At 35.8% G+C, this 15,138-nt stretch overlaps 1 protein-coding gene across 2 annotated transcripts; it reads left to right on the plus strand.

Annotated features, from left to right (window-relative positions):
- Positions 1-35: 35 nt before the first annotated feature.
- On the plus strand, positions 36-14,105 carry LOC144977257 (NADH dehydrogenase [ubiquinone] 1 beta subcomplex subunit 9-like). Of its 2 annotated transcripts, none has more exons than XM_078922287.1 (4): positions 36-229; positions 8,363-8,505; positions 12,189-12,244; positions 13,432-14,105. In XM_078922287.1, exons 1-4 carry the CDS (start codon positions 126-128, stop codon positions 13,564-13,566), a joined length of 438 nt encoding a protein of 145 aa, XP_078778413.1. In that variant the 5' UTR covers positions 36-125; the 3' UTR covers positions 13,567-14,105. The 2 variants fall into 2 exon arrangements, with proteins under 2 accessions (XP_078778413.1, XP_078778414.1); XM_078922288.1 differs by lacking the exon at positions 36-229 and adding an exon at positions 7,212-7,284.
- Positions 14,106-15,138: the final 1,033 nt, after the last annotated feature.

Genomic DNA, 15,138 nt, shown 5'->3' on the forward strand with positions numbered 1-15,138 from the left:
CGAATATCTTTCCCTCTCCTAATCTTTTCGCTTTTTTTCGGGTCATTTATCTGTTATGCCAACACCGACAGTGGAGGTCGAGGTCAGTTTGAAGTCGACTTGAGTGTTGAAAGTAAAGCAGCAACATGTCATATCTTTCCACTCAACCGATCTCACACGCCCGAAAAGTTTGCAGCTTGTATAAACAAGCGATACGAACGCTGCAAGCCCACTATGAATTCTTCGACAGGTAAACTATCGTTTTTAGGACCTATGCGAAGTCAGGCCACTGATCACTTACTCTTCTTGTTCTTACTTTTCACAGATGAATTCGAGTTTTATTTTTATTTTTATATGTGCATTGTTAAAGAGTTTTCGTATTTTCGAAAGTGAATAAATGTTGTTAAAAGGCACGGAGTTTCAAAATTGTGTCTGTGAATAATCAGCATCCAGATTGTGATTATTTACAGGCCCGTTTACGATGAAATGAAAAATTATTTAGATTCTCTAGATTTTGGAAACAAAAAAACGCTGTGATTATCCCCAGACACCTGTCTGGGGATAATGAAAATTCGTTATCCCCAGACGCCTGTCTGGGGATAACCAAATTTCGTTATCCCCAGACACATATTTGAAACTCAGGATTTTAACCCGCAACGTTGATATTCGGACCCGAGTCTGAATTGCTTCCCGTGGCAATTCGGACTCGAGTCTAAACTGAATAGAACTCCGTGGCTAACCAGGGTCGAGTCTGAATAACTCCATGGCTCTTCGATTCGGAATACTGCAATGCAATGCGCCCGAATGATGAACTTATCATTAGTGTCATTAGTGAAACTCTCAGTTACTATTCCGTTTGCAGCTATTGAAACCGTATTGGTCTTCCTAAACACACACACACTCGTGAGTATCTCTAATTCATTAAAAACAGAATAATCACACACACACTCCCCCCCCCCCCCCCCCCCCCCCCCCCCCAACAATCATTTCCACAACCCAAGAGCTGGCGGCTTTTTCTCTTTGATCTCGTATCACCATGTTCTCCCCTGCTTCCAGCGCCTCAGTCGTTTGTGGGTTAACCCCCCCCCCCCCCCCCCCCCCACCAATCCCATTACCAGTTGATCATTTTCTCTCTGTATTCAACCAGTGCTTATTTTATTAATAGGGAAATTCCATGAAAATGTCAACCGAAGGGGTGTTTTACAAATTCTTAAGAACATGTTAAAATTTGGTACCAATTTGTTGGAAAATCATTCAGGATTATGAATATAAGGATATTTCGTGCATATTTGTGGTACAGGATGCTTATTGTAGCTTTATGTAAGGGTATCCCCTATTTGAAGAACAAAAAGAATATTTTCTCAATATTATAAATTTTGCAACTTCTACAAAATTATAGCCACCTTTGCTGTTGTTTAATGATATTAAAACAATTATAAGTATCAGGAACCTATATAACCATTCAAATTTACGATTTTAATGAAATGTTGTCCTCATCGGTCGTTTTAATGACCTTGGGAAATTGTATGTCAGTCCGTTACCAATTAAAACAGTATTTTTTCATCTATGAAAGAGGTGATTGTTGTACAGACTCACTATTTCAGATTTTCTGTTCTTACATGAATGGCTTTAGCACTGTAAGATAATTTTTCAAGAAATTTATCATATAAGGTACTTTTGTTGGGTAACGGACTGACATTTTTTAGGGCAACGGATTGACAGTAACAGACTGACTAATTCTATTTTAATTCAAAGACAATATATAAAAGTTGTTTTTTAAGTCTCAAGAGTAATGTCCACTCCAATGTGTTTCAACTGATCAGGCAGCCATTTTATAAACATTTGGATCCATAAAATTTCAAACACTGGCCTTCAACATCAAGCCTGCTATTTTGCAATAGGTAAGTTGAATCTTTTAAAGCTTGTGAATTTTTTGATCACTTGAAGATTTTTGCTATGTTTGAATTGAGGGAAAAACACTGTTTTTTGTTCTTTAATATCCTTATGACAATGGAGTCAGTAGTAGTCTTCTGTTGAAGGGGCAAGAAGCCCTGGGAGAAAAAAAAAGGAAATCAAACATTTAAATGAATGTGAAAAACTTTTGAGTCACTGAGGCTTTAAATGTATTGGGTCAGCAAGCTGTTTAGCTGTGTTTAATGTCATATGTTAGTTGTTACAAAGTAATGTGATACAAGTTAGAAATGAGTTCTATTTTCTTAGTTTTGCTGTATTATTTTTAAGAAAACAAGATTTGCTTTTTATTCCGATTTGACTTTCATAACTTATGATGTAATTTCGCTCAATTTTCTTTATTCACAGGTTCAAAATGCCTACTCTATCCATGGTTCAAATAATCAAGAAAGACTGAAAACTGATGGGCATTACATTGTTTAGGAAAAAGATAGGCAACAAAAGCAGGAGTCTCAAAGAAAACTTGAAAGTGATTGTAAAGGATGCTTAAAAGAAATAACGGGATTTTTTCAAGCAAAATGGAAAATAAAAGAGAAAAGCCAATCAATCTACAACTCCAAAAGAAAGTAAACCAAGCACACCTAAATCCACATCTGCCTCACATTTCAGCACAGGAAAGTAAAATACTGAATTCAACTTTGAGGGTCTACAATCCTCCCAAAAGTTAAAAATAAAATTAAACTATGCCTGTACTGCTAAGGGCATACAATACATCAACCAATGGTTTTTTAAATATTTTAATCATGGAAATGGGCTTTCAAAATGAAATAAGATAATTTGATCGAAAATTTCTATTTGGACAAGAAGTACTCTTGGCGAGCACCAAGGGAAAAAGATTTCATAATTGTGAGAGATGAAAAAAGAGAAAGGACGAAAATTCCAAAAAGTTTCGTGTAAAAAGCCCTGAAAAAGAGGTTGTCGATTGTTAGTGAATTTCATCCAGGAATCAAAATTGGCTTAAGTTTATTTTGCTCCCTCAGAACCTCAGAATGTACTTCTAAGAGAAATCCCACAATCTGCATAAGAAAATTGTAACAATCAAGGATAAAATGGTCCAAATGAAATTTTTGAAGATCTTTCTCAGATCTTATAACTGGCTTTCTGGTCAAGTGCAGATGAGGAAGAGATTGACTGCCAATACTATCGACCAGTTTGCAGTGACGGTCATGGCCTATTGACTATTCCTAAGCTTGAGGAATCAAGATGAAATACAGAATAAAAATTAAGCTTCAAAAATAAGTACCAAAAGAATGTTAAACCTTCCCCAGTTTTAAAGTTCTTTCTTATCTACATCTTTTTTTTTTTTTTGGATAATTTAATTTCATAGTTGAAATAAAGTTCCCGTTTGACTGTGACAGAATAGATTTCAACTCCACGAATCATTATTTCATTATTTCATTTTTTTCAAAAGCAAAGTTGGGATTGAGGTAATCAGATGTCACCCATCGAGTTACTCATCATGCCCAATGTAGCTTGACATCCATATAAGGAAGAGTATTGGTTTGATCAATCACACTGGGTATTCAGTGTTGATAATAATTATATAATCTGTTCTTTGCTCTGGATTTGATGTAGTAACCGTTATTCAGAGTAATAAAATTCAGAGGTGTCAGTCCGTTACCATCCATTTGTCAGTCCGTTACCGACACTTTTTCAAAGACTGCAGATTCAAATTTTGGACAATCTTTTAAATATTGCTAGTGGGTTGTAGAACAACATCTCGTGGTTACTATAAAAGAACTTATTTGTTACTGGAAGGCTTAACTTCAGAAAGTTTGATCCATCTACATATAAAATTGAAAAAGATGGATTTTCTGATGTCAGTCCGTTACCAACATTATAATGTCAAAAAAATTCAAGTTGATTAAGATTCATCTTTATCCTTTTGATATATGATAAGGGCGGACATGATACATGTCCATGGGAAATATTAGCTCCATACAATAAATACATTGCATTTCAGAGCACGAAATGTATGCATTTTTGGTCTGATTTGTCAGTCCGTTACCCGTGGAATTTCCCAATAGGCACATAGTCCAGTATTATCTAATAATATTAGTATTAGACAGTACTCTGCCCCTACCCCAGTGGCGGGACTCTATTGCATGGCTTGCCTCTGTTTTTATATTTAGAAATAAAACAGCATATTTTTTTTAATTAAAAAAGAATTAAGACACTGCCTTTTGTCAAAGCCCGACCTATACTGCCTTTTAAATAAAACGCTCAATGCCCAAAGTCATATTGCACTTTTTCGCGGCTGCAAATGGCAAATTATATAATGTAGAGATATGTCATTCATGTATCTTTTGCAACAAGCTCATGGCAAATCAAATAAATCTTCCAATCATTACACAAAGGCATTCTTTTATCTATGCTAGGGCAAATTGATTGTTAAAGTTAACAATTGCGACTACAATTGTAATCTCCCAAAGACCACGAATATTTAGATCTAGGTATGTTTTGTTTTTTAAGGAGCTTGCAACACATTTAGGTCATGTCAACGCCAGTAAAAATGGAGAAATTGGATAGCAAAAAGTTCTAGAATTACAATTAAAAAGTACTCAAGAAAAAGTAAGACAAAGGGGAATAATAGATCACCGCTTTTGAAGGCAGTCATCTTCGGGAGTTCTAAAACGTGACTTGCTCGCTCACTCGCCCTCCTACCGACTGACAACTGACAACTGAGAATGAGCAGCTTCCCCCCACCCTACCACGCTTCACTTTCGAGCCAGCGTCCACTTCCGACACTTCCTGTGATTGCGCAGGCGCATTGTGGCAGGAGTCCGAATTGCCACGGGAAGCAATTCAGACTCGGGTCCGAATTGCCACTTCGTTCTGGTAAAACTTCCTGGGCAGACGACTAAACCATTCGGCCATGACACCCACTTCGAAGTCGACGCATATTGTGTATATATATGTATGTAGTAACAACTGATTTAATGTTGGTTAATTTTATGTTTTTATAGATATTTTATTAACTTTCCTTATATCTATGTGCATTTGGAAACATTCCATATTCTAGAATGTGGATAATTGTTTAAAAGAGCGGCGTTTCAAATATCTGTCTGGGGATAACCAAAATCCCGGTACCGCCACTTTTTTTTTTTTACATTCCATCTTCTTTTTTACAGAAATGTCCCAACCATCCTCCTCCCACCTCTTTTTTTTTTAAACTATCTCTCTCTCTCTCTCTCTCTCTCTCTCTCTCTCTCTCTCTCTCTCTCTCTCTCTCTCTCTCTCTCTCTCTCTCTCTCTTCTCTCTCTCTCTCTCTTTCTCTCTCTTCTCTCTTCTCTCTCTCTCTCTCTCTCTCTCTCTCTCTCTCTCTCTCTCTCTCTCTCTCTCTTAGTTCCTTTCTAGTTTCTAGCAAATTGTCATATTCTTCCCCACTCTGATCTCAAAAATTGTCTAAAAAGGATAAATAATTAAAAAGCAAACAAACAGAAATATTCAGAGAGCAGCCAAATGGTCAGATTGAGGAGAAAAAAACAAACAATGATTTAAAAAAAAATAAAAACAATTTTAAGAAATTCATGCTCAGAAACGGAACAAAAGGTCAAACAAAAAGGAGAAAAGAATAGACTCGCACAAAAAAAAAAAAGGTGGGGGGGAGCATGGATGGGACATTTATCCCTTGCAATGTTCTGTAAAAAGAAGACGGAATTTTTTAAAAAATAAATAAATAAGTAGCGGAACCAGGATTCGAACCCACAACGTCGATTCCGGTAAAACTTCCAGGGCAGATGACTAAACAATTCGGCCATGACACCCACTTCGAAGTCGACGCATATTGTGTATATGTTGTAACAACTGATTTAATGTTGGTTACTTTTATGTATTTATAGATATTTTATTAACTTTCCTTATTTCTATGTGCATTCGGAAACATTCTGTATTCTGGAATGTGGATAATTGTTTAAAAGAGCGGAATTTCAAATATGCGTCTGGGGATTTATGAAATTTGGTTATTCCCAGACAGGTGTCTGGGGATAATCACAGCGAGAAAAAAGGGAGGCCTTCCGAAAGCTCCTACATCCCAGCATTCTTTTTTTTATATATATAATGTTCTAGATTAGTAGGGGGTTTGGGAGGGGGGAAACTTTTTATTTAAAAAGTCTCCCCCCTCCCAAACCCCCTACTAGAACATTTTAAAAAATGGTGGCGTTTTTATGGGCCTCCATTGGCGGTGATGGTTAATTAATGAAAATGTTGCTGTATATGTCCATGAGGTTTAAATTTAAATAGTTTTAGATTGTAGATTAACACGCTGCTTAGTGATTATGGATGTACGTATATGCAATGATAATAAATGAAAGAATAATAACAATAATTTAAAAAATCAAAGGTAAAAAGAAACATGGCACACAAATACGGATCTCAAAGAAATAAATAAATTTAGAAAATTAAAATCGAAGTTTGTTTTTTTAAACATGATAAAAAGTTTTTTTGAAAAAAAAAATTTAAAAAACAGAAAACAAGAAACAAAACAAACAAAAATGTTGTCTGTCTCAAAGTAAACTTAAAAAAAAAAAAATATGCCTACGATGGGAATCGAACCCAGTACTTTCAAGGTTAAAGTCTGACAGTTTGTCCACTGCGCTATGGAGCCACCTAACTGTTCATCACATTTAATAAGGTCTTTCCAAAACAATATTTTACCTTCAATGCAACTTCTATTTTCTGGTTTTATATTTCGATTTTTTTAGATTAATAATATTTTTATATAAAAATTTATTTACAAAAACATCCTACAGATGTCACAATAGCACTTTCGCCGTGTCCAAGTACAGCAACACAATATCGCTGATGAAATTGGGTGGGATGCGCATGCGTGACGGAGGTGGATAAAAACGATCCGTTAAGATACACCGTGAACGGATGTGCATAAAAACACTACGAAAAAAAATACTGGGGATGTAGGAGCTTTCGGAAGGTCAACCTTTTTTTGTGTGTGTTTCCAAAAATTGTCAACAAAATAATTTTTCATTGTCCTCCCAAACCCCCTACTACTAGTCTAGAACATTATAAAATAAAAAAAAGAATGCTGGGGATGTAGGAGCTTTCGGAAGGCCTCTCAAAAAGAAATGTATGAATAATTTGTATTTCTGTTATTTGTGGGTTGATTTGGAATTCTTGGTTCATGGTAGTAAATTCAGGCTTATTTTCTCTGATGAAAAATTAATACTTTATATTTTTTTTATACAGCATTGTGAGAAGAATATTTTGAAAATAAAAATATCTCCCCCTTTGTTCCTCCGTACAGTATATCTTGTTGACTTGTGAACCAAGCTTTCTGGAGTCTTCGTCCAATACGAAGACATGGCCAGCCAGTCAAAGTATTACGCTATTGTTATGTATAAAACTTGTGGGTAATAATAACCATAAATTGCACATTCTAGACCCTTCACGAAAAAGAATAGAAACCTGTCCATAAAGGAATTTTTTCCCTGTGCCCATTGGTACCATTTTATACAGGTGGACCGTATCAAGTAGTAGTTTATACACACCATTTGGAGTGTGTACAGAGCCATTGAGGGGCAGATGGAAGCCATTTCTCCTTAACTCAATTTGCAGTGCTCCGCTGCGACTGAAACATGGGTTTTTCCAGTCTTCCCTCAGAATAGACCCTAAGACAAATTTCCACTAGAAGATGAAAAAATGGGAACTGTACTATTTATTTATTTGAATGATATGTTGAGAGAGATAAATTTATATATGAGATATTACAAACTGTTTGTGTGTGTGTGGGGGGGGGGGGGAGGTTTGATATGTTACAACATTCATTTACCGTCGTTGCCAATCATGGTGCTTGGCATTGAAATTAGAACAAATGGCATAGGGCTAAGAATTAGCTGAGAGGTGTTGGTTATGCGAAACTGTGATGAGGTGTGTGAGTGGTTGTGTGTTTCTGCATATGTGTATCATATTGTATACACACACATGCAGTGCAGATATATACATACTCAATTGTCAATGCCATAGTAAATCATCAGTGGTCGAAATCACCTGGCGCATTTTTTTTTAAACATTAATTTTTTTTTAAGTTGGCTGGGTGAAATTAGTTCGAGGAAACAATGCTGGCTGGAGTGTATTATTAGAATAATTTTTTTTTTTTTTTAATTTAATTTTTTTTTTTTAAATTATTGTTATTATGATTATTATTGTTATTATTATTATTATTATTATTATTATTATTATTATTATTATTATTATTTTATTATTATTTATTATTATTATTATTATTGTTATTATTATTATTATTATAAGAATAAGAGGGCAGTTGTTTTTTTTTACCTTTTTTTCAGTAGTAAAGAAGGGCAATATGAGGACCATTAATTTCTATTTTTCACAGAAGTAGATTTTTAGTTAATGTCCTTTGGAGATCATTTAAAATTATCCTTTCTACCTTTCCAGGTATGAGTTCAGATATCAGGCTGTATTGATGCGTGCACGTTTTGATGAAAACAAAGATGAGAAGGATTTGAGAAGGGCGAAAAAACTTCTACTAGATGGACAGAGAGAGCTTCTCCTGAAATCACATCCACAACCAATAAAATGTAAGGCCTCTTTTTTTCTTGGGAAATGGTGACTCATTGTGATGTTGTCACTTATATATTTATTTTCTAATGAAACTAGAGACAAACTCATGGTGCCATGTTTAAAATTGTCACATTTCTTCCCTGTTACAATGGAAATAAAAGCAAGAGTTGTCTCAAATTTTATCTTTAATGTCTGTTTTCAGTATTCAACTTTAGTTGGATTTTTGTTAAAGTCTTGTTTGTTGTTTTGTGTGGTTTTGTTTTGGTTTGGTCTTTGATTTTTTGTGTTTTTTTTTTCTTTTCATTTTGTGGGTTTTATTTGGTAAGAGCTCTTTCAAAGCTGAAAGTAAATATTTGTTGGTATAACAGTACAGACACAGTAATTCGGACCAGTCTCATTTAGTTATAAACCCCTTGGAGTGCACTGCCATGGTGAAAGCAACTCGATTCATTTCCTATATCCTTGTATTGGAGTGAAGTGTGCTCAAAGTTTGAATTTCCTCCATTTTTGCCTTAATTAACCATCCACTACACGTTTGTATAATTTGATGACTATAATGTCACATATCAAATTAAACTTCAGAACCTCTGTTATAATTATAAGACGCATACTTTTGTCCAATAAATTTGGCATTAACTTTATATCTCAATGAAAGGGATGCCGTGAAAAACATTTGTTTTCAACACATTATATTTTTTTTTAATCATTAAAAATAAATTCCTCAATGGAATTTTTGAAATTCAAAAAATTCATTTGTTAAATTTGCCATGATTGTTGATTTACAAAATCCATCCAATTCTTCACCAAGGAGGTCCTAAAATCATGGTGTAAAAGTGTTGCAGTCATACAAGTTACAGTCTAACTTTTGCACAACTATTTTTTTTATAGGCTACACAGATGCTCACACATATATACGAGTAATTATTTATTTTTATCTTTTTATTCTTTCTTCTATCTATCTATCTATGTACCTACCTCCCTATCTATCTTTATCTATCTGTCCATCCTTATTTACTTCCTATCTATGATTCAATCTCTATAATTATCCTTCCACCTATCTTTCTATCTATCTATCGCTATCTTCAAATTTATTTATCTCTCTCTCTCTCTCTCTCTCTCTCTCTCTCTCTCTCTCTCTTTCTCTCTATCTATCTGCCTATATGCACACCTCTCTATCTCTATGTGTCTATATATATACATATATCTATCCCCTCTATCTTCTATCTATTTATCTATCTACCTACACTTTTTTTGTTACCCCTTTATCTCCTATTCTCTTATTACATCATGCATTTCAATAGTAAATTTGCCAACACACAGAATAGTCTTCTGAGGAAGCTGGCGGGATCGACTTGGGGCGCTAGCCAAGCGCTCCTGAGAACGTCCGCCCTGGCACTATGCTATTCCACCGCGGCGTATTGCGCTCCAGTGTGGGGTAGAAGCAGAAACGTTGAGAATGTGGATGTAAAACTTCGCAAGTCGATGCACATAGTGTCGGGAACGCTAGCAACAACCCCTAGAGAATGGGGCCCGATAATGGCAGCAATCCAGCCCCCCCGATGTCCGGAGGGAGACCATTACGGGAAACTGGCTGGGTAAGATCAAAGAGAGAGGAAATGGGGATACCCCTCTCATGCGCATAATGGACGGTGCCCCCGTTTCGAGCCGAAATAAGTCCCGGCAACCCTTGTACGCAGAATCCCTGACTACGGACAGAGCTGCACATACGATATGGAAGTCGGTTTGGACGAATTCAATCCCTCGTGGGGGGGGGGGGACCTACACTCCTCTAAGCTTGGTGAGAAGTTGCCAGGCTTTGATACCAGTAAGAGGAGACACTGGGCAGTTGCGAATTGACTTCGGTCGAGGAGCTGCCTAACGGCAAGTGCGTTACATCGGTGGGGTCTAACTTCCTGTCCAATATGTCCATGCTGTGGGCAAGAACCCGAGATGGCAGAGCATCTAGTCGAAAGATGTGTTGTGACGATGCTACCAGGCGGGTTTGCGACGGTGCACTAATGCGGACCGGACTTTGCTGATTGGGTCGATCGTCATAACATGATAGTGTGAACCATAAGAGGCTGCTGCCAACACACAGACACATATACATAATATACACAAAGTCAGAGAGAGAGAGAGAGAAAGGGGGGGGGGGATGAAATAGATGGATAGATAGATAGAGAGGGGGGAAAGAGTCTCAGCATGTGTTTAAAATGTATGAATGGCATTCAATTTTTTTAACGAAGACGCTCCTCCCTATAATAGGGTAAATATTTTGAGGATGGATGTGACAATAGCAACAGCTACAGGGTCCAATTTTCCGAAGAATTGCTATTTGATGTTACATGTTTGTGTTGAGAATATTGGCTATTAAGCTTAAATGCTGCCCAACTAAGTTTGCAGCGGTTGTGTGTGTCTTGAAACCGTGACCTCAAGAAGTCAGGAAGAGAAGGCTCTAATAAAAGACTAGGGATAGAGACGATCTTTTTTGGGATCGTGGATAACTCATATGCTAGAGTCGCGCTCTCCCCATTCAGGCAGAGTTGACATACCAGTAAGGTCGTGCGAAATTTTTATTCTCTTTTGTCTTCTGGCACTTTACTACTGACTTCATTTCTTGTTGTTATCAACATAAGTGCCTGCTCCACTCACTTTTCTGAATTTTCTATTTTTAACAACTTATAATACAAATACCTAAGGACCAAGACAGCTATGCGCTGAGATAAATCCACTGTGGAATTTGATTATTGTTTTTAAATTCATGACATAATATTGAAAATAAACAATAAAATTACCCCTCACTATACAATGCAAAAAAAATAATCTACAATATTAAAGTTAAAGAAAAAGTAGAATTTGCGGTTATGAAGGAGAGAGCTATTGAAATTACTGTGCTTTGTCAAAGTTTGAGAAAATTCCAGAAATTGATCACTTTGATCACTTGAGGCTCCCTTAAAGTGGGTGAATATAATTGATATTGGGTCATAGCTGTAGCATTCGTTACCGTGAATTACCTATCATCTCTACAAGTGTCCTCCAACTAAATGTACCGAGTTTGTGTGGATCTGACTTGTTGTGCAGACTTGTGTTTTTCTTCAAAGTTGATTATCTGTTTAGCTCAATTACTATTAAGTCTTTTTATTCCTTTTTTTTTTTTTTTGGTTTTTATTTTCAAATTACATAAATGTCTCTTGGTAGACACAGAGATATGTTTTGTTTTAACTCTTTTACGAACTGACCTGCAGTATGGAGACTTTCTAATATAGAATAAGGTATATTTAACTAAATATACCAGAATTTTTTAACATTTGTGGCCCAATTCGAAAATTTGACCTTTATGTTAAATGCACTTGTACGGTCTGGCCTTTATTCATGGACATATTTTAATTTTATAACGCGTTTTTACTTTTTAAAAGTTAAAGTGAAAAGAGAGGTTAAGTTTTAACTAATGCTCACCTGAGTATGATGATGACAATCCTGAGATGTTTTGATAAATTGGAGATCATCCCAGCAGATTAGACCTGGATTGTGATGAGAAGGGCATTATACTGATTGTCTTCCTTTCCCTATAATCTAGCTTTACACCTTTCATTGTCTACAAAAGATTGAGGAGTGTGTTCTTAGAAAATAGTAATGCCTTGCCAATTTATTCCTGTTTTTATATTAATATTTAAATCATTGCATGTACTTTTTCCTCCAGTCCCCACATCTCCAGGAGGCGTGGCTTACCAGAGGACTTCCCCTCCTCCAGATTGGGTAAGTAGCTCATGCACATAACTCCATAATTATGTAAATTTAAAAGATAGGTTATTATTGGTCATAGAGCCAAGTTCAGGTCATGTCTTATTTAGTTTGGTGGCAAATTGACACACCTGGCGTGTCATTCATGAAATCAGTGGAAACACGGGAAATGATGATGTGTAGTTTGTGGTTTTGTGGTATGATACTTGGCTTCTGACATGGAGGTCCCTGGTTAGATCCAGCTGTGGGCAGTACAAAGTTGAGTCTTTGGGGAAGGCTCTTGATTGATCTTTTCTCACCATACTTGGGTGCAAAATGAGTACTTGGCTTTCAACAAAATTGTCCTAGATAATGTTGTTTTAAATTGCAAGAGCGTCTTTCGGGCACCATGTCTCATCCTACATGTTAAGCTGTTGGTAAAGCATACTGAGCACAATTTAGTGGGTGTTGTATTTAATAAAAGCTCATGTTTTTTAGTCCATGCATTATTTCCTAACAAAACCAACTTGACGTGACGTAATATTGATATACAGTATTACTCTGAAAGTCTGATTCAACAAGGTCTTTGTGACTGCCTCTGACCTCGTTGAATGCAACTTGGTCTGACAACTAACGATAACTAATGAATCACTATTAAAAAATGCACTTATGGCATTGCAAATCTTTAAAGGTTTTTTTTTTCTCTTTCGGGAGGAGTTAACTTTATCATCTTGCTTTAGTCTCTCTCTCTCTCTCTCTCTCTCTCTCTCTCTCTCTCTCTCTCTCTCTCTCTCTCTCTCTCTCTCTCTCTCTCTCTCTCTCTCTCAGTGACAGGTCTTGTTGTAAGTGTTTAAGAGAGAGAAACAAGATTCCTAATAGGCGACTGGACTGTAAAAATTGGATATTTGATTCTATATATGGCCGACTAGGGGAATAAATGGAACATTGTAAAGTGCATTGAGCTTGGTAGATCTGGGAAATGTGTACTATAAGTGTTCATTTTTATTTTATTTATTTCTTTATTAAAATGGGGGAGGGGGAGATGAAACACAAACATATTTTGTTTATTTCCATCAATTTGTTACAAGGATGTTTGTCATAAGTGTGCTCTACTGAACTATTTTTTTTAATAAATAAAACATGTTGCTGTTTGAAAACTGCAATATTGAAGTAATCATAACTTGCCAGCATTATTTTCATTGTTTTTGTCTTTCTGTCACCAGTTACTGGATGTTTGGCATCCGTTTGAGAAAGCCCAGTACCCAGAGTACTTTGCCCTTCGGGAGATTAGAAAGAAGGAATTCATTGAGAGGTGGGAAAAGGAGTATGGACTGTCAGACACGGAGGTTACTCATTAATGTGTTTGTTAGTGTGGTGTGTGCGTGTGTGGGTGTATAACGAGGAGTGATGGAGAATTTGCAATGAATATAATGTGAATTGAGTCTTTCTTTAGTACCAGTACTATTTTGGTTGAAGCTTTGTATGTATGTATGTATGTATGTATCATCACATGTCGATTTTTGATAGGTAACCAGTGTAAAAAGGCATTACATGTATGTAAAAACTATTGATGTCATTTTAAATACAATTTTATTAATAGAATTAGTTTTACTTTGACAGCTTTTCCGATATTAAATTTTTCATAATTGATAAAAACAGATGTTTTTTTATGAAATAAAAATAAAAGCCTTACATTTACATAATTTAATCAATGTGCTGAATATTAATAATCGAGAATGAATATTAGCCTACTCAAAGTCAAAGAGGAAAATAAAATAAATGAAAATTTTGAAGATTTTAGACGTGGAATTAAGAACTCTGGAAGCTTTACTCTATGATTATTCAATTCTATTTCTAATTTATAATGTTGTTGAAATAAAAAGGCTGTAAAAATTGAGACTGTGTTTAGTTTGTTTTGTTACTTCAATTCCTTGCTTCCCTCCTACCTTATGAACCAACTGGGGAGACTTCGCCTCAACCAAGTTGTATTTGGAGCATTTTGAGTATTCTCAGGCTTGTAACAGTTATTTCCCTAATCAGAGGACTTGATTTTTGGTCAAAAGAAATAAATGTGACAAAAATAAATATTATCTAACTTAACCAAATCTATAAAGGCAAAGTCACCCCAGTTGACGATACCATGCTGGTGTTGTAATAGATACAAGGACCTGGTGTGGTCCATATTGAATACAGTCTATACAGTGATGTCATGCTTTGCTAAGATGTCCTTGGTATTATTTTTACCATCATTTCTTCGTCTGCCCATGGGCCATTTGTCTGACTATTTATGTGAAGATTTGGGCTCAATATAAATTTTTCTGCATGTCTTGTTGCGGTCAATTGTTAAAGAGCTTTGAATTCAGGTGCAAAATTAGATGAGTTTATTACTCATTACTATGCACTTCCACCAGATCTTGTAATCAAGTCTTCTATCTGGTTTCTCCCTATATTTTGCATTTTGTTCTTGACATGAACCAAATGTTGACAAAGGGAAACCCGAAACATCCACACTATTTGTCTTTGTTAGCAATAACAGCCAGTCAAACCGAAATTCAAAGGACTTGATATTCTATTTCGGTTTAATGTAAATGTTGCTGCTCGAGGCTCGTAGAAATAAATAATAATGTGAAATTGAATGTAAGCTTCAATTTAATTACAAAAACAGATCAATGAACGTTTCGGGTTTTCCCTTTATCAACAAAACAGGATGAATGAGATGATGACATCATCTCATTCATCTGTGGTGTTTCATTCATCCTGTTTTGTTGATAAAGGGGAAACCCGAAACTTCATTTGATCTGTTTTTGTAATTAAATTGAAGCTTACATTCAATTTCAGATTATTTATTGCGGTTTAGGCATTTAAAAAAGTTATGATTTTCCAGGGGTGTTGCTATCGTTCATCCCACTGTCACACACAATGCACCACAT

Source organism: Berghia stephanieae, chromosome 7, assembly GCF_034508935.2.
Source record: "Berghia stephanieae isolate SIO BIC M18660-M18661 chromosome 7, UCSD_Bste_1.3, whole genome shotgun sequence".
Taxonomy (NCBI): domain Eukaryota; kingdom Metazoa; phylum Mollusca; class Gastropoda; order Nudibranchia; family Aeolidiidae; genus Berghia; species Berghia stephanieae.

Coding starts and splice junctions, on each gene's coding strand:
- LOC144977257 (XM_078922287.1), top strand. CDS start 126: ATGTCATATCTTTCCACTCAACCGATCTCACACGCCCGAAAAGTTTGC. Junction 230..8,362: donor CACTATGAATTCTTCGACAG/GTAAACTATCGT, acceptor CTACCTTTCCAG/GTATGAGTTCAGATATCAGG. Junction 8,506..12,188: donor ACATCCACAACCAATAAAAT/GTAAGGCCTCTT, acceptor TTTTTCCTCCAG/TCCCCACATCTCCAGGAGGC.